The sequence below is a fragment of the Bubalus bubalis genome, chromosome 1, assembly GCF_019923935.1.
Source record: "Bubalus bubalis isolate 160015118507 breed Murrah chromosome 1, NDDB_SH_1, whole genome shotgun sequence".
NCBI lineage: Eukaryota > Metazoa > Chordata > Mammalia > Artiodactyla > Bovidae > Bubalus > Bubalus bubalis.
In genome coordinates this window covers 197,573,558-197,600,209 of record NC_059157.1, presented here as the reverse complement: position 1 = coordinate 197,600,209, position 26,652 = coordinate 197,573,558, and the positions used below count along the sequence as shown (strand labels likewise).

The following is a 26,652-nucleotide window of genomic DNA, read 5'->3' as shown; positions in this document are numbered from 1 at the left end:
GAGCCTTGAAAGATGATACCCAGATTTTCAACAAGAAAGTTTCAGTCTGATAGTAGTAGAAATAAAAGTAAAAATGATAAGTGGCAGCCAAGAAAGTAACCATTAGAGGAAAGTAAATGGAAAACAGAGAAAAGAAAACTACTTAGAAAATTATAAGATGTTGATAAGAAAAAGTGAAGTCAGGCCACAGGTTTTGAGGGAGAGTGGTTAGTTTTAAACAAACAATGGTTCAGTGTACAATGGAGCCTTATAGAGTGTGTATAGTAAATTGAGATTCTCAGGTGGTGCTGGTGGTAAAGAACCTGCCTATCAATGCAGGAGACGTAAGAGATGCAGGTTCGATACCTGGGTTGGGAAGATCCCCTGAGAAAGGCATGGCAAACCTGCTATAGTATTCTTGCCTGGGAAATGCTGTGGACAGAGGAGCCTGGTGGGCTAGGGTCCATTGGGTCGAATACGTTAACAGCATGCACCCTGGAGCCCAACTGCCGGTGCTTCTGTCCTGATTCTGCCAATTCCAGATGAGTAAATTCCTTAAACTTTTTTCTGTGACTTGATTTCCTATTTGGTATTCATTTTCTTAACCTGCGGAGGTAAAGTGCTTAGAGCGGTCCCAGCATATAAAGCAAGCTGTGTGTTGCTAGTGCTACTGTCCTTCCTGGTTTCAGCTAATATACACGAAAGCTTCAGCAGCTGGAGAAGGGCAGAATTACAGATTTGAGTCATTGCTGCGGAGGATGTAGTTGAATCCGTATCAATAGGTGAATTCTTAGACTCTCTATTTCTCCTTATACAGATGTGCTGTCTCTCAGTTTATCATTTCTGTCTTTCACTTACCTATTTTTATATAGTCCATGGGTCGCCAAGAGTTGGATACGACTGACTACTCACATAAACATTTCCTCCTATTCCAGCCAGGTCCCCAGATCTGCTTTAAGTTAAAACTTCTACAGAAAATGTTGAGAATGTAGAGGTACAGTTTGAGTTCCCAGGTTTGACGTAAGGCACTTCCTAGTGGATCTCACCCTTTTCCTGGCCTGTGCTGAGATGCACCATGGATTCCCTTCTTTCTCACAAGTTGTTAACCTTGCTTGCCTGTGTTTTGGTGAGCATTTCAGAGTTCACCATAAAACAGCATAAAAACTAAAGTATAATTCAGGATGTTTCTGAACACTTTTTAAAAACCTTACTTTGGAGAAATTATTTATGGACACTCCAGAATTTTAAAAAATGGTACAGAGAGGGTTTTGTTGTTTCCATCCATCAGATTCCTCCTTTGATTTCCTGTTACTTACAGTGCATTATCAGAAGCAGGAAGTTTAGGTTTTGGTTTTTTTTTCTGGCTGCACTACAGCATGTGGGAGCTCAGTGCCCCAACCAAGGATCGAACCCGTGCCCCCTGCATTGGAAGCATGGAGTCTTAACCACTGGACTGCCAGGGAAACCCCCAAAGCAGGAAGTTGATACTGGCACAGTACAGCTCAATTAGACAACACACCTTTCTTGGGTTTCAGCAGTTTTTGCATGCACCCATTTGGGGGGAGGAGGAACGGAGTAGTACTCATGTCTTCGTATATAATTCTGGGACATTTTGCCACATGTGTAGATTTGTAAAACCACCCACAGGTTCAAGATGGGGAACTGTTGTACCCCCACAAAGGAACGTCCTGATTGTCCAGTCACTGGCGCGTGCTGCACCAGCACAGCGTTTGCCCATGGGGCCCGCCTGGCGGCCGAGACGGAAAGACTCTGCCTGCAGTGTGGGACACCCGGGTTTCATCCCTGGGTAGGGAAGAGCCCCTGGAGAAGGGAGTGGCAACTCACTCCAGTACTCTTGCCTGGGAAATCCCATGGACGGAGGAGCCTGGTGGGCTGCAGTCCATGGGGCTGCAGAGAGTCACACAGCTGAGCAACTGACACTGTCAGCTCTAGTGGTTAGCAGTCACTAGTCTCCATTAATATGTGTCCTTTTTTCATCTTCGGGATAATCACTTTTAAGAGCCAAAGCTATTTTTTGTTTTGCTTTTATTGGGGGAGGGTAAATAATTTTTGTAGTCCTGATCATATGCACAAAATATCTTTTCAGAGCACCACATGAGAACTACAAGAAAAATGTGTTTACTTCAATGGATATAATCAAAAAGCTTTGTGATCAAATGAGTTAAATTTTTTATTTGTGTCTGTTTTGTGTATTTAATAATTCTAGTTAAGTTTGTTTGAAATACAACATGGAGGTATGGTTTCTTTAAAAACTGATTATGTAAGAAACATTTCTTTTAATGGGCACTTGGACTTGTAAAAATGCCTGGTATGGGAAGTTATTGAAATGCTTTTCAGCTGATTGAAATGTTATTTTTAATTTTTTATTTTACTTTTTGAAACATGTACATGGTAGTAACTCCAGGCAGTACCAAAGGCCACAGATGGTGAGGAGTAACTCTCTCACCCTCAGACTCTCGTGTGTCGGTGATCTTCACCTAGAGGCAGTCACTGTATCTTAAATACACAGGATATCCTTGAGTATCCTTGAAGGATGTTTTATGCATATTCAAGTCTAGGAGAGTCTAGGAGTGTGTAGAACCTTTAACACAATTGTTGCTAGGCTGCATTTTTCATTTAACACTTTGCTTTAGAGATGTTCCATTGATAAGGAGCACTGGGGTCTGCTTGTTATTTTAAATTGAAAGCATAGTGTAATATTATGGTTTATAATAGGAAATATATATATTTAGTCTTAGTCTCTATTTCTAGCACAGAAAAAACTTTGACATTTCCTAGGAGGAAAACTGTGGTGCCTTATGTTAATGAGACGACTTTTGGAAAGGGGTCCTTGCCTGTGGAGCCAACCACGTGATCGGAACTTTTAGTCTCACCCTCTGATCTCTGAGGAGAGAAGGGCTGGAAATTGAGTTCAGTTGCCAGCAGTCAGGGGGAACTCATAAACCTACAAGGTGAGGGGTTCAGAGTTTCCAGGCTGGTGAACCAGAAATGCTTAAACGTGCCACTGGGCCAGGCCCCAGACTCTGAGGACGGAAGCTCCTTTGTTTAGGATCTTGTCCTGTGTTTCTCTTCATCTGACTGTTGAAATTCATGTCCTCCAGCATCTTGTGTAATAACCTGGTAATCTAGTTAGCAAACTGCTTTTCTAAGCCCTGTCAGCTGCTCTAGCAGTTAGTCACAGCCAAGGAGGTCAGGGGAACCTAGGTTTGTAGCCAGTCAGCGGTCTGGTAACAACCTGAACTTGCTGTTGACCTCTGTGGTGGGGCGGGGAACCCCTCTTGCAGGACTGAGTCCTTAACCTGTGGCATCTGATGCTGTCCCCTGGCGGGTAGTGTCAGAATCGTGTTAAGTTGTAGGACAGCTAGCTGGCCTTAGAGCGTTGTGTGGATGTGTGGGGAAAACCCACACACTTTGGAATTGGACATAGTGTTTCATTCCATGGATATACAGCTCCAAGACTCTCATCTAAAAATGTTCACAACTGGTAGTTGATAAGCTAATCAAAGTCTGACAGAAGGAAGCATTTTAAATGATCTTTAATTGTTTTACTGTAATAATGTGTAATATTCCAGCTGGTTTTTAAAAATTGGGGTAAGGCTTTTGGTTGACAATGTGGAGTCCACTAACAGGAGTTCAGTGTTACTTTCCTTGCATAGACCATTGCCCCAGGGTGTTAGCTCTAATTCCCGTTTGGGGTTTCTTAAAATGATGTAAGAATTTAGATACCCAAGACAAGCTCTGCATATATTAACTGCCTTAGTGTATCAGTTGTCTTGGCTGCACCCAGTTCAACAGTACTTTTTTTGGTAGCTTGCCTGTATTGAGTCTTAATATAGTATTTAACCTAGTGATCATACAGACAATTTGCTTTTTCTTCACTCCTGTTTCATCGGTTTAAATAATATTTAAACAAATCGCACGTGTGATTGCAGGCGCAGTTGGCACAAACAGGTGTGTTAGCACACCTCTCTCCCCTTGGCGCACACACCCAGTGATAGGGGTGCACGTGCAGGGCCTTGGCTGCCGTGGTCTGATACTCAGAACACATGCTGTGCCAAAGTCACCCTTAGTTTTACTCAGGAAACAGAATGTTGATTAACCTGAGTCAGTTAAATGAAGGTTGGTTAAGAACTGCTTGCGTCTCATAATTTTTTAATAACCATTTGCTTGTTGATGGGCATTTAAATTGTTTCAGCATTTTGCTTCCAACTATGGTCAGTAAATATACTTAAAGTTTTTCTCACACATAGCAGTATCTTTATCTAAAAAAAAAAATCCTTGAAGTGAAATTCAGCATGTGTAAGAGGATTTTTTCATTCTAATAAATTTTGTTAAAGGGAACGTAAGTGTTTTATCGTATCATTTTCAGTATTTAATTGCAGCTAAATTTGATAGGTAAAATTTTTTCTTTTAAAATTAATCAATTTGTTCCTTAGTTTTTCCTCTCTACAGATCAAAGGGAAAAAACGTCCATAGTCATAAAATACATTAATACGATTCAAGGCATTGAGTCATAGAATTCCAGACATCTCTCACACATAAATGTGAGTGTGTATGTGTTCTGTGAGTGCTGTGTATGTGGTTTATACTGTGGAGGAGATGTTTTCCTCAGTTTGAGTGGGTTGAAAGAAAGAAAGAAAGTGAAGTCGCTCAGTCGTGTCCAACTCTTTGTGACCCCATGGACTATAGCCTACCAGGCTTCTCTGTCCATGGGATTTTCCAGGCAAGACTACTGGAGTAGGTTGCCATTTCCTTCTCCAGGGGATCTTCCTGACCCAGGGATACCATAGGGTAGAGAAGGAAATGGCAGATCACTCCAGTATTCTTGCCTGGAGAATCCCCATGGACAGAGGAGCCTGGAAGATTACAGTCCACGGGGTCGCAAGAGTTGGACACGACTTAGTGACTAAGCCAATGACCACCAAATACCATAGGGAAGTTTGATGTGTTAGTGATTAACACTGAAAAGCCTTCAGCCAAGGATCCTTTTATTAAAGTGATTAAGTTTAGGACTCAGCTTTGAATAAAGCCTTATATTTTAGTGGTTCTGTGTTAGCTTTTTCAATGACTATTTGTCCGATAATTTCTGTGCAAACCATTTGTTTAATGGGGTATGTATTGGAATAAAAAATATGATCTTGTGGAAATTAACTGGGCTTTAGAGAGACAAGAACTCTTAGCTTATAAAAAAAACAGTAACAACTACTATATCAACCTCTTTTTTCTTTCTCACCTGATACTATTTTAAGGACACAAATATATTAACATTATATGAAGAAATGTATATGGAGCCAATTATAATTACGTATTATACATATTTTCTAATAATTTTATATAAATACATCTAAACCTTTTTAGAATTGCCTGTGAATATTTTTAACCCCTGTTTTGATTAGCAGTTTTTTCCCCTAATTTATTCCCATTGGCATAACAATCTTTTCTTAGTATAATTGGAGTATTGCCAAACTGGAAGATTATTGTGATGTGAAATTTTTCATTTTTTTAGTCTTGAAAGTTACAATATCATAATACGAGACCCCCCAAAAAATACCCATTTTATAATTGTTATTTACCTACTTACCCACTCATGTGTGGCCGCGCTGGGTCTTTGTTGCTGCTGCGTGGGTTTTCTCTAGTTGCAGTGCATGGCGGCTGCGCTCTTAACTGCGGTGCTGGGGCTTCTGCGTTGCTGTGACTTCTCTTATTGTGGAGCACATGCTCAGGAGTTGTGGCACACAGGCTTAGGTGCCCCTTGGCATGTGGAATCTTCCCGGACCAGGGGTCAAACCCATGTCCCCTGCCCTGGCAGGCGGACTGCCAACCATTGGACTGCCAGGGATGTCCATGATACCTATTTAAGAATTTTATTTCTCTTAATAGTCTAGAAGTCAGTGGTTCAACTGTGTGTTGTTGGGGCAGCTTTGCTCTACAAGATCATTCAGTATATTTTGCTTAAGTCTTGTAGGATATTAGCCTACCTCTGCGTGGTCAAAGCTGGCACAGTTTGACACATGCTATTCAGTGTGAGGGAGGTGGGAAATGTTAGTCTTGGCTCTGGAGTTGTTTCTTTTAGGCTGAAGGTGTCAAAGTTGTGCCGTTCCTTCCTGTCCACACTAAGTAACAATGCTTCAAGGCATGCTAGGAGTCTGTTCTCTTGCTGGGTGGGTCAATAACCAGGTAAAACTTTATTCCTCTGGACAGAGAGGGAAACGGGTAATGGAAAAAAACTAACAGTCTGGCTCAAAAAACCAGTATCTAAACATTTGGTTGTAAATTTCAAAATAAATATTTGTAAATGAATAGCTTTCTCAGATGCAGTGACTTCAGCAATACTGTTGAAACTTTAGATGAGGTATACTTTGAACTGAATCTCTAAATGTGACATTACTCTAAGATCCTGCTTCTCAAACTGGAGGACCTTATTGTTGAGGCAAGACGTGTACAGAGCCGTGCACTTAGATGTAGCTTCCGTTTCTAGAGGAAGGTTGGAAGACTATGTATAGGATAGGAATATATTTTAGAGCCAAAACCAAAATTGGCAGGAACTTTAAGAAAAACCTTAAGATTATTTTAAGAGATAATTTCAGATCCCCAGAGATATTTTCTACTTTTGCCACTGTAGTTCTATGAAAACGTTTTGATAGGGGCTTCCCTGGTGAGGAACATTTTGATAAGCAACCTTTTTGGTTTGTTAGGGTTTGTTTTATAAACTGTGTGAAATTGTGGAAATATATTTGGGGGAGGTGGGCAAGTAGTATGAAGTAAAGGAAATTTTTCCTGTATATTTTAGCAATGTAAATCTTTATTCAAAGAAAGTCTAAGAAGCTATTGCTTTGTCATCTTAGATTTATCTTTTATTCTTTACTGTATTTTATACTGTTCTTTTAAAGCCAAAATATATTTTTTAGGCTTTTCTTCTTCTAGCAAAGAAATACTCTGTTAATGGGACTTGCATACTAGAGTTGTGGAAGTAGTAAGCTAGTTTATAGTGGGTTTTCTTCATTTAAAGTATATTAAAATTAACTTTATATTAAAATTTATGTTCCACCTTTCCTTCTTATCACAGGACAATGAAAAGAGAACTCCACTGCATGCTGCTGCCTATCTTGGAGATGCAGAAATCATTGAATTGCTTATTTTATCTGGTATGGTCAGCTCTGTGTAAGAGCACATCATGTATATTTTTGTCATTAATATTTATTAAACCTATTTCCTCATATTTGTTAGACAACCTGAAACTTGTTTATCCTAGAAGTAATGATCTCATAACATGTCCCAGGTAGTCTTCTGGTACTGAATACATTGGAAAACAAGTCACCTCCTTTGTGGAGAATATAACTCTGAAGAAAAACAAGCTACAGATACAAGTAAACTTTACAGCATGTAAAATGAGATAAATGCTATGGAAAAATGAAAAAGTAGATCAGAATGCGGTCAGCCCTCTGTATTCATGGGTTCTGTATTCATGGATTGAACCAACCACAGGTGAAAAATAGATTGAAAATATTCCAGAGTGTTCAAGGGGGAAAATCTGAATTTACCATTCAGTGGCAGCTATTTACATAGCATTGTATTCTATTTACTGCTATTTATATAGTGTATTAGGTATTATAAGTAATCTGGAGAGAATTTAAAATATTCAGAAGCATATGTATAGGTTATATGCAGATACTATAACATTTTATGTAAGAACTGAGCATCTGTGAATTTTGATATCCACAGGGAGTCTTCCAACCAGTTTCCGTGCGAATGATGAGGGACAGCTATGATAGAGTGGGATAAGCATTATATAGGGTTGGGTGTTACACAAAGTAGTCATACAAGGCCTCATTGACCACAGAGTTACAAGAAGATGATTACAGTTCTTCAAGAAGGTGGTGATGGTAGCTGGGAGCTAGTCTAGCATTGGAGGGATAAGAAATTATATGATAGTAGGTATATTTTGAAAAGGATGGCAGCAAGATTTATGTCTTTAAATATCGTATGTCTAATTCTTTTTGAGGGCCTGCAAAATTTATTTTAGGAAATTGTACTTTATTTTTAACTTCTAAACTATTCAAAACCGTATATATGAAGAAATGGTATAACAGTCTCCTATAGAATAGCTCCTATGGCAGTCAGACTTCTTGCAAACCTAAAATAGGTGATCAAAGAGAGCTTAGAAATATTTTTGTAGTACCAAGATTATTTTACAATAATCTGATATTTATTGAGAAAGGATGCTTATGTTCAGATTCAGCTTGTGTTGTCAGATTGCACAGAGATATGCATAAGACAGTTGGAGAGATAGTATCATTCCTTTGATATTTGGGAGAAGGAGTACTGAAGAGACATTCTGAGTGAAAATCCTACTAAATAGTAGCCTGAACAGAATTTTTGCCATAATAAATTAATAAATTTTTTTTACTGTGGTTTTTATAACAAGTTGCATGAGTGTATAGAGTTATATTAGGTTGGTGCAAACGTAATTGTGCTTTCAGACCATGAATTTTAAATCATTATAACTAGGCTCAAACACATCTTTATTAATCAAAATATGAACCATTATAATCAGCACATTTTTGCCAATGAGAAATAAGTTTGTGTATTCCTATAGCATAAAAATCTGTGCTTTGGGATTTGACAAACTCTTGGAAAGCATTTTCTGCCTCCAGCTGGTCATGGAAGCATTTTCCCTGCAAAAAGTTATTGAGATGTTTCAGGAAATGGTAGTCAGTTGGCAAGAGGTGTCAGGTGAATATGGCAGATGTGGCAGGACTTTTTAGCCCAATTCAACTTGTGAAGTGTTGGTTGTGCAACAGGCGGTCAGGCATTGTTGTGGAAAAGAATTGGGCCCTTTCCATTGACCGGTATCTACTGCAGGCGTTTCAGTTTTCAGTACATCTCATTGATTTGTTGAGCATACTTCGCAGATGTAACGGTTTTGTCAGGATTCAGAAAGCTGTAGAGGATGGGCAACAGACAACCAAACAGTGACCATGACCTTTTTTGGTGCAAATTTGGCTTTGGGGAGTGCTTTGGAGCTTCTCGGTCCAACTATGAACACTGGTTTTCATTGTTTAAAATCCACTTTTTGTCACACAAAATAATCTGATCGAGAAATGGCTCATTGTTGTTGCAAAGAGTAAGAGAAGACGACACTTCAAAATGACAATTTTTTTTGTTTTTGGTCAGCTCATGAGGCACCCATTTATCGAGCTTTTTCACCTTTCCAGTTTGCTTCGCGTGTCAAATAACCATAGAACTGTCAGCACTGAGTTCTCTGGTAATGCCTTGTGTAGTTGTAAGAGGATCAGAGCTGTAGTAATCAAAACAGCATAGTATTGACATAAAAGGAGGCACACTGATCAGTGGAACAAAAAGAGCCCAAAAATAAACTTGTGTGAATCATGGTCAATTAATTTATGACAAAGAAGCAAGGATATATAGTGAGGAAAGGACCATCTCTTCAGTAAATGGTTTTGGGAAAACTGGACAACTGTCTTACACTATACACAAAAATCAGCTTAAAATGGGTTAAAGACTTGAGCATAAGAATCATACTCGTAGAATACATAGACAGTAAGACTGATCCTTGGCCTCAGTCTTGGTGATGACATTTTAGATTTGACACCAATAACAAAAGAAACAAAAGCAGATGTTACAAGTGAGACTACATCAAACTTCAAAGTTTCTGCATAGCAAAGGAAACCAACAAGATGAAAAGGCATCCTGCAGAATAAGTGAAAGTAATTTGCGAATCACAGCTCATTCCAGTATTCTTGTCAGGAAAATCCCGTGGACAGTCCATGGGTAGCAAAGAGTTGGACACCACTGGGCAACTGCAGAGATTGGCTCAATAAAGCCCATTCATGCAAAGATGAGCTCAATAAAGGGCAGAAATGGTATGGACCTAACAGAAGCAGAAGATATTAAGAAGAGGTGGCAAGAATACACCAAAGAACTGTACAAAAAAGATCTTCATGACCCAGATAATCACGAAGGTGTGATCACTCCCACTCGCCTAGAGCCGGACATCCTGGAATGTGAAGTCAGGTGGGCCTTAGGAAGCATCACTACGAACAAAGCTAGTGGAGGCAATGGAATTCCAGCTGAGCTATTTCAAATTCTAAAAGATGATGCTGTGAAAGTGCTGCACTCAATATGTCAGCAAATTTGAAAAACTCAGCAGTGGTCACAGGACTGGAAAAGGTCAGTTTTCATTCCAATCCCAAAGAAAGGTCTTATGTTTTAATGGAGGACATAATTGCAAGTTAATGTATATAGTTTGTCATGCGATGATAATTGCTATGGATAAGGTAAAGGAATAGTATGTTGGGCGGGGATCAGTTGCTATTTGTGTTGGATTATGAGGAAAGAATTCAGGGACATACGAGGAGATAACTGAAGCAAATAAGGAAGAGAGCCTTGTGTGTGGTACAGTAACTTGGTGGAAATGAAGAGATAAGCAAAAACGAATACCATAGAGTGTAGCATGTGTGAAGACAAGTGAAAGAAGCAGTAGGGAATAAAGCAGAGGTGGGCACATTCCAGTTAAGGGCTTGCTTTGGGCCTTAAAGTGATCTGGAAAACCAGTGGAGGGACAGCCTGACCTGGGTTTTTACATGTTCGTTCTAGCTGTGGCTTCAGATTCTTGACTGTGTTTTAAGGCATATCTATTTTGCTTTTGGTTGTTTCTAGGCTTTCATCTTTAACTGCTTTTTTCCTTTTCTCGATCCTGGTCTGCCAGCTCTCATCTCCTTGCATTGTCTTACGTCTTTCTTGGAGCTCTTTGAGGTCTTTGCTCAGAATTTAATTTCTCTGAAGTTGTGTATAACACATGCGTGCTCAGCCACTTCTGTGCTGTCTGGCTCTCTGCAGCCCTATAGGCTGTAGCCCACCAGGCTCCTCTGTCCATGGGATTCTCCAGGCATTAATACTGGAGTGGGTTGCCATGCTGTCCTACAGGGGATCTTCCCAACCCAGGGATTGAACACGTGTCTCTAGTGTCTCCTGCATTGGGAGACAGGTTCTTTACCACTGGCACCACCTGGGAAGCCCCTGTGTATAATAGGTAGTTCACAAATTCTTCTTCTCCTTTCCTGGGATTACTTTCAAATATATTTACCTATTAACTATCTTGCTCAGTTTTCTCTGCCTTTGTATATTTTTGCTCTCGTCCCATGCTAAATCCTTTAAGGTTGTTGGTTGGTGGGGTGTGGCCTGACCAGGGATTGAACCTGAGCCCTCGACAGTGAAAGCACAGAGCCCTAACCAGTGGACCTCCGTTCTATATCACTGAGGAATATGTTTTCCCAGAGCATCTATCAGTAAAGAATAGAGTAAGGAGGGGCAAAAAGTGTGCATCACTTGTGTTTGTTTCTTTACCTAGCTCTCAAACTGAATGTGTTTTCTGTCAGTCCTGGTAGCTTAGCTTTGCTTATTCTTGATGTACTACAGATAGTTGGGGCAGCAACTTGGATCATAGATTCTTACTTAGGTTGTGATCAATGGTGATTGATTCTTATCCTCCATTTCCAGCAGCTCTATCAAAAATAATGAAGGTGCTTGCTTGGTCTCTCATGCAGCGTCCTTAGCTTGTTCTTCTGTGGCACAAAGGGAGATTCTCCTGAGAATGACCTCTCGATCATCGAAAGGATGTTAGCTAGGGATTCTGGGACGCAGACAGTGGAGAGAATGGGTCAGAAGGACATGCACATCAGTATGACTTAGATGACTTCGTAGCTTTCCCAAGAATTGAAGAAGCTTCACCTGACACCCTTCATTTGGCACAGATTTCACTGTATTTGGTAGAAATTCTTCATACTATTGTCTGTGATTGTAACTATTTGCTTCTTCTATTGAAGGTGGTGTTTCCTCCCCTTCTCTTTTATATTTTGGCCAGTTAGGTTTGTTTTGCTTTTTCTGAGTAAAACTACTTACTTCCTTTAACCTGCAGTCCAGAATAAATTCACTAGAAATCAAATATTTATACATTATACATCTTCAAGATTTGTGAATGAGGGGTATAACTTCGACATGTTATATGTAATCAAAACAAGTGTATTCATCTGTAGAATCTGTATTAACACTAGAGCTTAGTAGAATTAATTTTATGATTATTATTGAATGGGATGAAGTAATAGGAAGCAGTGAGTGTACTCTCAAGTACTATATTAAATTTACCTTTTTCATGTATGATCGCATTATACCACTCTTATCTCTAAAGGTATTATCAATAAAGGAAACTAAAGCTTTTAGCAACAGTTAGAACCAGACATGGAACAAAAGACTGGTTCCAAATTGGGAAAGGAGTATGTCAAGGCTATATATTGTCACCCTGCTTCTTTAACTTATATACAGAGTACATCATGAGAAACTCTGGGCTGGATGAGCACAAGCTGGAATCAAGATTACTGGGAGAAATATCAGTAACTTCAGATATGCGGATGACACCACCCTTATGGCAGAAAAGGAACAGGAACTAAAGAGCCTTTTGATGAAAGTGAAAGAGGAGAGTGAAAAAGTTGGCTTAAAACTCAACATTCAAAAAATTAAGATCATGGCATTTAGTCCCATCACTTCATGGCAAGTAGATGGGGAGACAGTGGAAACAGTGACAGACTTGACTATTTCCTTGGGCTCCAAAATCACTGCAAATGGTGACTGCAGCCATGAAATTGAAAGATGCTTGCTCCTTGGAAGAAAAGCTATGGCCAACCTAGACAGCATATTAAAAGGCCAAGACATTACTTTGCCAACAAGGTCTGTCTAGTCAAAGCTATGGTTTCTCCAGTAGTCATGTATGGATGTGAGAGTTGGACCATGAGTAGAGCTGAGTGTCGAAGAATTGATGCTTTTGAAACTGTGGTTTTGGAGAAGACTCTTGAGAGTCCCTTGGACTGCAAGGAGATCAAACCAGTCCATCCTAAAGGAAATCAGTCCCGAATATTCATTGGAAGGATTGATGCTGAAGCTGAAACTCCAATACTTTGACCACCTGATGCAAAGAACTGACTCATTTGAAAAGACCCTGATGCTGGGAAGGATTGAAAGCAGCAGGAGAAGGGGACGACAGAGGATGAGATGGTTGGGTGGCATCACCGACTTGATGAACATGAATGTGAGCAAGCTCCAGGAGTTGGTGATGGACAGGGAAGCCTGGCGTGCTGCAGTCCATGGGGTCGCAAAGAATTGGACATGACTGAGCGACTGAACTGCACTGAAAGCATTTAGAGATGCAATAACTGGCTGAAAATAATATTGCTAATAATAGCTAGAGCCAGCTTTCAGACCCAGGCTGTGTGACTACGGGGTTTATGTTCTTAACTCTGCTACAATCTGAACCACTTTTCCTCTCCTCTACACTCTACCCACCCCCATCTACTTAGCATGTAGTAGAATTTGTGTAGGCAGTGACTTGTTGAAGAACTTCTGTTTTAAGAACTTAATTTTCTGATATCCTTCTATAGATATTTTCTTGGGAGCTATTCATTTAATGCTCGTATTTTTGAAACCATCCCCAAGAAAAAGAAATGCAAAATGGTTGTCTGAAGAGGCCTTCCAAATAGCTGAGAAAAGAAGAGAAGTGAAAGGCAATTTAAAGGAAAAATATACCCATCTGAATGTAGAGTTCCAGAGAATAGCAAGGAGAGATAAGAAAGCCTTCCTAAGAAAAGAATGTGAAGAAATAGAGGAAAACAATAGAATGAGAAAAACTAGAGATCTCTTCAAGAAAACTAGAGATACCTAGGGAACATCTCATGCAAAGATGGGCACAAGTAAGCACAGAAATGGTAGGGACCTAACAAAAGCTGAGGATATTAAGAAGAGGTGGCAAGAATACACAGAGGAACCATACAAAAATGATCTTCATGACTCAGATAGCCACCATGGTGTGATCACTCAGCTAGAGCCAGTCATCCTAGAATGTGGGCCTTAGGAAGCATCCTGTGAACAGAGCTAGTGGAGGTGATGGAATTCCAGCTGAGCTCTTTCAATTCCTGAAAGATGACCCTGTGAAAGTGCTGCACTCAATATGCCAGCAAATTTGGAAAACTCAGCAGTGGCCACAGGACTGGAAAAGGTCACTTTTCATTCCAGTCTCAAAGAAAGGCAATGCCGAAAAATTTTCAAACTACCGCACAATTGCACTCATTTCACATGCTAGCAAAGTAATGCGCAAAATCCCCCAAGCTAGATTTCAACAGAACGTGAACTGAGAGCTCCCAGATGTTCAAGCTGTATTTAGAAAAGGCAGAAGAAACCAGAGATCAAATTGCCAACATCTGTTGGATCATCAAAAAAGCAAGAGAATTCCAGAAAAACACCTACTTCTGCTTTATTGACTATGCTAAAGCCTTTGACCTTGTGGATCACAACAAACTGTGAAAAATTCTTGAAAGATGGGAATAGCAGAGCACTTCACCTGCCTCCTGAGGAGAACTGGATATGGAACAAAGGACTGGTTCAAAATTGGAAAAGGAGTCCATCAGTGCTGTATATTTTCACCCTGTTTATTTAACTTCTAGGCAGAGTACATTGTGCGAAATGCCATGCTGGATGAAGCTAAAGCTGGAATCAAGAATGCGGGGAGAAATATCAGTAACCTCAGATGTGCAGATGACAACACCCTAATGGTAGAAAGCAAAGAGGAGCTAAAGAGCCTCTTGATGAAGGTGAAAGAGGAGAATGAAAAAGCTGTCTTAAAACTCAACTTTCAACAAAGGAAGATCATGGCATCTGGTCCCATCACTTCACGGCAAATAGATGGGGAAACAATGGAAACAGTGACACTTTATTTTCTTGAAAGTCATTCAGTTATGTCTGACCCCTTGGACTATGCAGTCCATGGAATTCTCCAGGCCAGAATACTGGAGTGGATAGTTATTCCCTTCTCCAGGGGATCTTTCTAACTCAGGGATTGAAGCCAGGACTCCTGCATTGCAGGCAGAGTCTTTACCAGCTGAGCCACAAGAGAAGCCCAAAAATATTGGAGTGGGTAGCCTCTCCCTTTTCCATCGGGCTTCTTGACCCAGGAATCAGGGTCTTCTGCTTTGTAGGCAAATTCTTTATCAACTGAGCTATCAGGGCAGCCCCTTAGTGTCAATAACGCCCTCTTAAATGGTATAGTGCACCAGCTTGGGGCAGTGGGGTGGGGATGGTCCAGCATCACAGGGGGAAAAGTGGAAGTGTACTTGCCTCTTGCTCATTCTACTCCCAACCTCAAAACAGAATCTGAAGCTTTGACCCTGGCTTTGGTAGTCAGCCAAAGAAAAGCATTATTTCCAGTTTGGGAAGAGTGCTAAACTACTTGGCTCCTGGCCCAGCTCACTGGGTATGGACTGTCTCCTCTGTGGCTTAGGAGCAAAGAAGAAAGCTATGCTCTGCAAGCAGGAGTTTTAGAAAATTATTAGTGAGACTGTAATTATTACAGACACATAGGAAAAGAGAAATAACTTTAATAGTATCAACTCTGAAGTTCTTTTCCTAGATCAGAAGTTGATAACTTTATGTGAGGGGTCATCCAGGCAGTGGCAGCTACTCATCTTGACTCCTGTAAGGTGGTAAAACTACAAAATAGGTGGCTGGCAACCTGTGGGCTGAACTTGAAGAACCCTGACATTGATTATAGTGATACTGCCTTATTAATGTAGGGTAGGGTATTTAATAAGCATGAAATAATTTATTTTGAATATTTCAAAATAAAATAGAATATCATCACTGGAAATGGATTGTAGAGATCATTTGCCATAGCCCTTATTTTACCCATTGCAGTATTCTTACTGGAAAATTCCATGGACAGAGGAACCTGGCGGGCTATAGTCCATATGATCGCAAGGAGTCAGACAAGACTGAGCAATTAATACTTGCACTTATTTTACCGGTAACGGGTTCAGAAATCAAAGAATTGGCAGATCTTGGTGAGCGAACAGATCAGGGAGAAAGCAAATGAATTAGTCTTCTTGCAGAGAAGACCCGAGAGACCTAGAGTCAATTGGGACACTGGTGATTTGAATGCCTGAGTTCACAGAACTCACTTTGCAGAAACAGGTGCTCCCTATGTTGTTTTAACCTGGGGTCTAACCTGGGGCCTAGCCAGTCCATCCTAAGGGAGATCAGTCCTGGGTGTTCATTGGTAGGACTGATGTTGAAGCTGAAACTCCAGTACTTTGGCCACCTGATGCCAAGAGCTGACTCATTTGAAAAGACCCTGATGCTGGGAAAGATTGAGGGCAGGAGGAGAAGGGGACGACAGAGGATGAGATGGTTGGATGGCATCACTGACTCGATGGACATGGGTTTGGGTGAACTCCGGGAGTTGGTGATGGACAGGGAGGCCTGGCGTGCTGCGGTTCATGGGGTCGCAAAGAGTCGGACACGACTGAGTGAACTGAACTGAACTGACTAGCCTCCCTAGAGAGGGACAGAGACGTGTGCGTGTGTGATGTGGTCATGTACACATACACACACAGGGAGATTACATTTCATAAAATGAAGCTCCAGGGGTAATGGGCCGCAGCCCCAGGTCACAGCCTGCTGATTACAGGGCCATTATTAGATCACAGGTCTTCCTCCTAGGCCCCTCCGTCCACAACCTGCCTGTCTCCTCACCTGTGCAGACCTCTTAGGCTGCACTGCTGGCAAGAGCCCATGATAGACTGATGGAGGTGAACCAGATGCTTTATTTTTTAAAATTAATTTGTTTTATCTCCAAATGAGGTAGATATTTATCTAATTCTTAAAGGACTCTTAAGTATCTTTAAAAAGCTGTTGTTTCTGAGTGTATTTTATATGTATGAATTAGTAAAAGGAAAGATTGGTGAAAGGAAGATTATGTGGGTTTTTTTGTCTAATATAACTGTGCTACCAAGTCTAATCAATCACATCTCTAAAAGGTAAATCCAAATTCAGATATTTTATGTGGCGTGGGTTCTGGCCGCTTATTTTTCTTAAAGGAAAGCTCAGCTGATCTAGGGAAGAGGGGATTCTATTAAAGACTACGTTTGATTTATGCAGTTGAGCATAGCCTTGGGTTTAGGGAGGTATGCTCCTGATGCTCAGGAGGCTTTCTGTGGGTGTTGGTTTGCAGTGGTTGTAGGCGATGCCTCCTCCGAGTGCTGTCTGGTCTTGTTTCCGAGCCGTGCCTCTCCTACCACATGGCCTCCCAGTAGCCTGATTTCAGCAGTTGAGACAGTGCTGCTGTGTTCTGTTCTGTTCTATTTTAGTGATTGGGAAATAGTAAAGAAAGGAATCTTTTCTTAGTGACTTACGGTCATCCTTTTACATCACAGATACTATGTACTCTGCCAGGTAGAGAGCCTGTGACGGAGCCCCCAGAGCTCTTACCTTTGGTTTCATTTCTCTGTAGGAAGACTGTTCTGTGTTACAAGTGGATAGGATTTCTTTCTCTTTCCCTCCCTTCTCCCTCCCCCTCCTCCCCTCCCCCCTTCACCCCTCCTCCCTTCCTTCTCCTGCTCCCTCTCCCTCCTCTCTCCATCTCTTTTGCCTGTCTTCATCTTCTCTGTGGCTAGTCTTCAGCTGTTGGATTAGTTGCTTTACTTTGGAAATGTCTTTTCCATTCCTGGAATAACTTTGTAATTTGTTATATGAATATGTAACTAATTTTGGCGCTCTGTGTGTGGATGGACGTCTGGTTACCTTCAGAGAGCTCACAGGAGATGACTTCTGGTAGCCTGGACGTCTGATGTGCCCTGCCATGTTTATTACTCTTAAGCCACTTTTCATTGTGCACCCAACTGCTGCTCTTATAATGCACATTCCCATATTTGTCTGTTAATATATAAAGCACGTGCTAATTAACCCATGTGGGCAGGGGAATTTGTTGTATTATGCCCTTAGAGGTAGCCCAATCATTTCTCACATACTTGACCTTTAATTTCCAAGGGATTAAAATATCTAATTAGTGTTATTAAAATAAATATGATTTAATGGAATATAAGTGTCTTCTGAGAAAGGATATGATCAGATGTCTAAAATTCCATTGTGTTGATCTTCCTGAAGTATCTTTAGAATCTTCAAAAAGAGCAAGCCGGGTTTTTTATCAGGTTGTCTACTAGTTGCTAATGGCAGCATGATGCATCCTCATTAAGCCACTAGTGGATTATTTGTTACAACCACTCATGTTTTTGATAAAATTAACTTTGTTATTAAAAGAGAAAGATGATTTAATTAATTATTGTAACTTAAAATGGAAGAATGAAGCCAGCAGGACTTTTTACTTTGGACTGCCAAGTGCACCATAAAAATTAGATTTTCTTCGTTCACTCGTCTTATCTGATAACCCATTTCCAAAAGAAAGACTATTTTTACCTTCTTCCTACTTTGCAACTGTTTTCTTTGTACTTGAAGCCAAATTCTTGAAGTGTTTTTTATTTCCTCATCAGTAAATTTCACCTTCTAAATATATAGTATTTCTGTTTCATTTCCAAATTAAAGGGGACACACCTTTAAGGGCACACAGCTCAGAGCAGCTGCTTTTGCACCCTCGTTTCCCTCGCATCATCCGGTCCTCAGCGTCCCCACTGCCGATACAGACAGATAGGCAGCCATCATTTTTGATGGCTTAGCTTTCCTCCAGGGTTTCCTTTTGTAAACATAGATGTTTAAATCTTCCTTTTTCATGTAAAAGCAAAGACCATTATGTATACAGTTCTTATTGCTGTTTCCACTTTCTTTTCTCAGATCTTTATCAGCACAGAGGTCGTCCTCACTGTGACAGCTACTGTTTCCTTGTCAGTTAGCACCCAGGGTCAGAGTCACGACCCTTTCCATTTGTGGAGGCTCAAAAACATCTTCAGGCCTCTACAAAGTCTCTGCCTCTGTCTTTCCAGGGTATTTGTGTCTTCTGAGTGTCTGTGTCACTACCCTTCAGGCATAAAATGCCAGGACCTACCCTTCTCCTGTGCACATAAATACAAAATCATAGAAAGAGGGATTATAGAGAACCAAGCGGTGAGTGGGGAGAAGGAAGGCGCCCCTCCACGGGCTACGCCTTCAGGTGCTTGTGTTCTTACCCAGAACAAACACTGGCTCAGTTGTGCTCAGGAAAGTCTGTTTTCACCATTTTGGCCTCCAAAGAACTTGGCTGGTAGTTGTTCCGATGTTTATTACATGGATATACACACTGTGTCTGGCTGTTTTATTTTGCTGACACCCCTTCTTTCTCCCACAGCCTTAAGCAGTCTTGAAAGCTCTCCTGCTGGTTCAGGATTCTTTTAAGTGTCCTGCTGGTTGGCCCTGCCCACACAGAGTTCAACTTCAGCTGCTGCATTTGTGGATGACTTCCTACATCTGCCTTTCATTCATTTTCTTTCGCAGTCAGGCTTGTAAAAATCTACCTCTAGTATTTGTGCCCTGTGTGTACTAGATAGAGTGGTTATATGTCAGTTAATTTTTTTTTGCTGCACTGCACGGCATGTGAGATCTTAGTTCCCCAGGCAGACATGGAACTCTGCCCTCTGCGGTGGAAACACAGAGTGCTAACCACTGGGCCGCCAGGGAACTCCCCTCATTAATCTCTGTAACAGGGTATTAGGAGATCTGTCTTATAAATGAAAATGTAGGTTCAGAGGGATCACAAAACTCTTTAGGGCTGTAATTTAGAGTCACTACACTTGATTATTACCTAGAAGCTCACACTCAACTAGTTAGGGACCTATAGCTAGAGGTTATTCAGGCTGTAACTTGGAGTCACTGCACTTGATTGTTAACCTAGAATCTCACACTCAAAACATAGAATGTAAACATTAGGACCTTAGGATGTCTGAGTTCTGTCCTCGGTTCTGCTGCAGTTGATGGTGTTGAGCCGCTTCCTTGTACCAGCGTTTGATAATCTGGGAAGTCTGGGGGCTGGACTAGGTACCTAAAGCCTCTTTTCACGAGCTAGTTATGATTCTAGATGTAAATCTAGGCTTGCTTGTCATGCTGGGCCTGTCACTAGGTCCTCTGCACTCCTGAGAGCCAAGGCTGTTTCTGCTTAGAGTGATCCCGTGGTGTGCCACTTCTGTTTTGTAGGGATTTAAGCACCAAGTCAGCAGATTTTACGTAGGTGATAAATCCTGCCCCCCCCCCCCCACATTATGTAATACACTTGTCTTACTAAATGGTATTTCCATTCTATTAAAGAAAATTTGTGTCTGTTGACTTAATAATTTTTAAGCAAAAAAATACGTAGTTGATTTGTTTTAATGATTACTTCTTCAGAACTTGAGGTATAACCTGGAAAGACATGTGGGTTGGTTCATTTATTTCTTTTTTCCCCCTAAGTTTAAAGCCATTAGTATTAGAGCATTTTAAATAATCACTGGAGAACTATTTTGATATTATTGCATTATAACATGATACATTCATTAGTAAAGAAATGTAATGAATGGTCTTGTATTTATATTAGTAAATAATATAATGAATATTTTATGTTTATATTTTATATGTTTATAAAATTATATAAATTAATATATGTTTGTAAATATTTTATCTTGATATAATTATATAAACTGTATATAATTATATATTTATAGATTTATATTAGTAAAGAAGAAGACTTTGTCATGATATGTATTTTATGTCTGAGTATTCTTATTTATGTATTTAAGTATCAGGTTTTTAACACACACTCTACAGTGGGGTCTGATTTTCACTTTGGATATGCTCTGTATAAAGGTGGCTTTTCTAGCCTACATATAAAATGATATTTCTTTGATTTTTAATACAAAGAGCCAATACCTTACTGGATATCAATTAAAAAAATAGTTTTGTAATTTAAGGATAATTTATTAGCAGAAAGTAAAAAAATGAAGTACTACATTTTCAATTGTTTATCCAATTTGGACTGTATATAACTAGTTATTTATTTTAAATTATTTTATGCAAAACATTTCACTTAATTTTTTTCTTCTTGTTGCAGGAGCTAGAGTTAATGCCAAAGACAGCAAATGGTTGACACCTTTACACAGGGCAGTTGCATCTTGTAGTGAGGTATGAGATTTCTCTTGGTAAATACATTGTATGTGAAATCATTACGCAGGCCTGCCTGTGAGCCCATGTGCGGATCCTGTATTTTCAAAAAAGGAACCAGCCACTGAAACTACCTAGACTGGTCACTACACTTTGCAGTTTGCACAAACCAAGCTAATTGTTCCATGTTCCTTCTGTGACTAAGACCTCTTGGAGAGTCTGAAGTGGCAGAGAATACAAAGCTCTCTCTTTGTACTTCCTACAGGACAGCAGTTATCTTTCTATCTTAGACATCCCTCATCAAGGCTCTTCTCTGCTGACTGGTTCACAATAGCCTGATAGACTTGTTTCAGAGGTGCTGCTGGTTGTGATCAGGAAATAATCTCTGCAGTGTGTAATGATTAAATGAAATATTGTTTAGGTAAACTGTAAGATTCATTTTGGAAACATTACTAGTTCTCCTGTGTTGCCAGTTCTAAATATAATTTTAAAATATGTTAAGTGTCTTATGAAGAAGAACAATTCCTTCTTATTTATAATCCTGCGCTTTGTTTGATCTTCAAGATAACTGACATTTTGTGAGAATTCATTTTTATATTTGTCATTATCTTCTAGCCCTCATAAAATGCTTGAAGAATAAAAATATTCTGAAGAAACTGTGTAGTTAACAATTTGCTAGAAACCAGTCAGCTGTTGGGTAGCAAAGATGATAACGAATATCTGGACCCTCTTTTTTTCTGTCATTTTATTGCCTTTCTGAAATGGATTGTGTGTGTGTTACAAATGCATTGTGCCCAGAGCACACCTTTTACCCTTCTTAATGTATTTGATTCTTGTTGAAAACATTTTTTAAAATAGTTTAAAGTATAAAAGGGTGTGATGGTGTAAAGTAGTATTTTCTTCAGTTACTGAGATTGTGAGAGATGGAGAGGGTCTCTCCTGCTCCTTCTCCCCATCATGGGACCAGGTCCTTCTTAAGTCTGCTCATTCTCTGTACTAATCGCAAACTACATCTTGAACACAAAGCAAGAGCTGGGCAGGTGAAGAGGAGCGGAGGACAAAGTGACTGGAAAGGACTGTGGATGCTGTGGTGTGACAGAGGCGGTCTGTTGGCCGTAAGCCTTCGGGTTGGGAGAAGGAGGGAGGGAACAGGGGTCTTGGTGGCTAGAACTGATGAACTGCAGGGCCTGGGCTGCGGGAGACTGGCTTCCGGTATCACCTGCCACGTTCTAGCTGGGTGATCTTAGGCAAATCTGGGAATTCTGGAAACTAAGACATATTAACCAAAATACTTTGAACTCTGAAATTCACGGTAATATTATTGAGATTGTGGCTAGCCCTCTTGTAAAGAAGTTTCTTTAGATAATGGCAATTAAGGAAGATAAGCGTTACCATCATTGCAACTTTTTGGTAAGTTAATCATACTTGCCTATTTTTTTGGCATGACTCTTGGGAATGTGACTTAAATTTAGTGGAGTTTTACCAGATTAAATTATCAGGAAGAATACTTTGTATATTTGTAGAGATAACAGGCCAAAAATTCTTAAAATAATTAACGTTAGAGGCAGATTGCAGGTTCCACCCAGAGACCTAACTGCTGATTTTTTAAAATTATGTGTGTAGCTTGAACTTGAGGGCAAGCTGTGGGTTAGAAAGCTAATCCTAGTAAGTTTAAGCTTTTCAACCTAAAATTAAGTTTAGTCTTTCACAGAAGTTAACTCTTCATGGACAGTGGATGTCTTAAGGGTTAATTTCCTCCCTGAACTTGGGTTGAAAAAGACTGCTTCCAGTGAAGTACCCCCCATTCCAGCTCTCCGTCCGTGACACACCTGCTCGTGTTGCCTGGCTGCCTCCTCTTGGTTTGTGACTGTTGTTCCTCAAGTGTCACATACAGTTCAGCTCTCTGTAAATGTATTCTGTATTCTGCATAGATCAATTTCTGAATGTTAGGGGGGGTGTGTGTATTTATTTATTTATTTATTAAAAGCCACATCACACTGGATCCTCTGAAGGATATGCATTTATTGCTTTTTAACATAACCCCAAGAATTATCATTTTAGTTCTGTCAAGATAACTGAGTTTAAAATAGATCACCATGTGAAGTATTAGTGGTTCACCCAAACATTGCATTTATTTGCAAATGGGTTAGCCCTTCTTTTTGCTGTGCCCGACCCCAAGCTATGAATAAATACTCTTCAGGTATTATTTAAACTTTTGTTATCACCCCATCCCCATATTTCATAATCATATGTAAATCAACGTCCTAGGGTATAACTTGTGTGTTTGAAGCCAAGACCACCTGCAGCATTTCTTACACATATGTACACATATGTACCTCTGGTGGTAGTTTAGTTGCTAAGTTGTGTCCGACTCTTGTGACCCCATGGACTGTAGCCTGCCAAGGCTCCTCTGTCCATGGGATTCTCCAGGCAAGAATACTGGAGTGGGTTGCCATTTCCTTCTCCAGAAGATCTTCTCAACCCAGGAATCGAACCCAGGTCTCCTGCATTGCAGGCAGATTCTTTACCAACTGAACTATGAGGGAAGCCCATATTATGTACCCTCTAATAATGGGGAAATTAAGATCAAGGTTATTCTGGTAATTTTGTCATTAGTAAAATCATGTATATCCTACATAGTTATCCCTACACGTTTTTTCCTGAATGCTTGTAATGTGTTGATAATAAAATCTAGAATTTTACAAGGGTTTGACATCAGGCTCATTGGTTTGCAATTTCCAGAAATTTACCCTTTTTTAATTTTTGTTTTTGATGTCTCCTGTCCTTTCTTCTTTGAAAGTGTTACTCATTGGTGTCCCACTCTTTGAGACCCCATGGACTATGTAGCCCACCAGGCTCCTACATCCATGAAATTTTCCAGGCAGGAGTACTGGAGTGGGTTGCCCTTCCCTTCTCCAGGGGATCTTCCTAACCCAGGGATCGAACCCTCGGGTCTCCTGCATTACAGGTAGATTCTTTACTGTCTGAGCCACCAGGGAAGCCAGTTTTCTCCAAATTTTTGAAGGTCACTGCTGCTGTGATATGACACTGGCCTATATTATTCTGAGTTGTAATGTAGATATGTCAATATTAGCTCACCTGCCATAACAGAATACCACAAACTGGGTGGCTTAAGCAACAGAAATGCATTTTCTCAGTCTGGAGGCTAAACATTCCAGAGGAAGGTTCAACAGGGTCAGTTTCAACAAGGCCTCTCTTCCTGGCCTGTGATGCCTGCCTTCTTGCTGTGTCCTCATGTTTGGTGAGGCAGGGGGAGAGGGGAGGTTCTCTTCCTGGCCTTAAAAGGCCATCAGTCTGTCAGATTAGGGCTCTCCCTAATCGTCTCATCTCCCTTTCCCTCCTAAATACACTTTAGTGGGGGAGGCAGGACTTCATCGTTTCAACGTTGGGGTACACAGTTAAGTCCCTAGCAGTGGACTCAGGGTTCAGACTAATCTGTCCTGATTCTAGAATCTTAGCCATTGTGGTGGGTGCCATCTTACCCACCGTCAGCCACAAACTGGATTTATTCTTGCTTTTCTGTGAAACAAAAGTATAGCTTTGGTTTCTCTCTTCTTGCTGATGGAACATAAATATTCCACACACTTTTCAGGAACTTGCAGGTGTGCGTTGTGCATTCTAGTTGGACATAATTAAGGCACACCTGTCATCTGTAGTATGCTGCATTTGCCCCATTTACCTAATTATAAATTATTCATGTTGCTTCTGATTATCTCCCATGAACGTGTTACAGAGATCCTGACAGTGCTTGTACCCCGTTCTCCATGATTCTGAGTACATATTGCTCTGTGTGTATATTTTCCCTGTGTTCCCTTTTTTAAATTGAAATGTAATTTACAGTAAAGTGCACAGACTCTAAGTGTGTAGTCTTGAGTTTTGGCAGATGTATACACCTATGCAGCCTTCTTCCCAGTCTAGATTTAGACGATTCCATCACTCCAGCCGGTGCCTTCATGTCCCTTTTCAGTCAGGCCCGCCTGTCCCCAGATCCCCAGAGGCAAGCTCGGTTCTGATTTCTCTCACTGTGGAGTAATTTTGGCTGTTCTGTAATTGTGTAAGAATGGAATCATACAATGTGTACTCTTGCATCTTGACTTCTTTTGCAGTTTGTCCTTTTTGTTGTGTACATTGGTGGTGCATTCCTCATTATTGCGAAGTAGTGTTTCCCTGTATGTATATGCAACAGTTGTATCTATTTTCCTATAGGTGGACATTTACATTTCTTTTTTGACTCTTATGAGTAAATAAAAGATTGCTATGACATTTTCAGATGGATCTTCTAAATTTTCTCTTGGGTAAAATAGTTGGAATGGAGTTGTGAGGTCACAGGGCAGGCCTCTGTATGTCCTTGATTAACTACTTAGCAGATTGATAGATTGATGGGCATCTCTCCAGCCTTTTGCCATTTCCCAGATTTCATACAATCCCGATTACTTTTTATTTCAAAGGCTATACATGAGTCATGAATAATAGTATTTTGTTTGGTGTTTCTTGCTATGTTGCATAGTTACAGTTATTTTAATTTTTTGAACACTGTGTACATTAGCTTTTTTTGCTTGATAGCAGTCTTGAAAGGAGTGATGGGCGGGTGCTAGTTCCCCCTTTACTGATAAGAAGACCAGGGGCTCAGTTTTACTAGACTTGAATAGTTACGCCTTGTAAATGACAGAACTGAGATAATTTGCTTCTGGTCTTTTCCATTTTGTGTATAGTTTGTCACTCATCTGACAAAAATAGGATTGTCCCTGCAAGGAGAAGATTTTTGCCATGTTTAGTTCTGATTATACTGCTTAATATTGATGGCTTACTGGATTCCTTTTGATTTTGCCATAAGTCCAGTTTATGGATGTGTTGTGACATTTTCCTTGTGTTCTGGCAGACCAATCACTTTGAATAGTGAACTGTTAGTTTGCCTTGTTAACACCAACTTTCCCACAAGGTAGAATCACAGCAAAGACTTCTTTCTTCCCTACCCCCTCGCGCTCTCTTTCTCTCTCTAATGAACTAGATCCTAGTGATTTTTCATTTTGTAAAATACAGCATGTGTAGTATCTTGGGAAATAGTATGTTTTAAATTTTTTTGTATTTAATGGCAAAGTGATAAATCTAATTTTTAAAGCTTTGAAATTATTAATTGTATCTCACCATCTAGAAAAGCAAGAGTAGTGATGAATGCTTTTGAAGAATATTCGTCAGTATTTCTTCTCGTACATTTTGATGGAGATTGATGGCTATGCCTCAGTTGGAGGATGAACAAAGGGAATATTTTATCTTGCTGTATCTTGCATGGCTCTGAGTACTGCCTTTAGTTCAAGGTCTTGTTTTCTGGCTTGTTTATAGCAGGTTCTACCAAACTTTTTATTTCCTCAAGAAATTGGTTTTCCATCTTGCATGTACAATTTCTAAAGCTGTTAAGTAATTTGTCTTATGTAACGTATCTTCGTGTGTTTCAGGAAGCAGTTCAGGTGCTGTTGAAGCATTCTGCAGATGTTAACGCTCGAGACAAAAACTGGCAAACCCCTTTGCACACGGCAGCCGCTAACAAAGCCGTTAAGTGCGCGGAGGCCTTGGTGCCCCTTCTGAGCAATGTGAACGTGTCTGACCGGGCAGGGAGGACTGCGCTGCACCATGCAGCTCTCAGCGGCCATGGGGAGGTAGGCGCTGCCCCTCCCTCAG

General features: G+C 40.3%; 1 protein-coding gene across 9 annotated transcripts in view; it reads left to right on the top strand.

Annotated features, from left to right (window-relative positions):
• The window catches only part of ANKRD28 (ankyrin repeat domain 28), a 215,163-nt gene that overhangs the window by 131,064 nt on the left and 57,447 nt on the right, over positions 1 to 26,652 (top strand). For all 9 annotated transcript variants that reach the window (XM_025294166.3, XM_006048732.4, XM_044948609.2 and 6 more), the window contains 3 exons: positions 7,067 to 7,145; positions 20,906 to 20,976; positions 26,430 to 26,630. In XM_025294166.3, the coding sequence (XP_025149951.1) occupies positions 7,067 to 7,145; positions 20,906 to 20,976; positions 26,430 to 26,630 (351 nt within the window). The remainder of the gene's footprint in view (positions 1 to 7,066; positions 7,146 to 20,905; positions 20,977 to 26,429; positions 26,631 to 26,652) is intronic.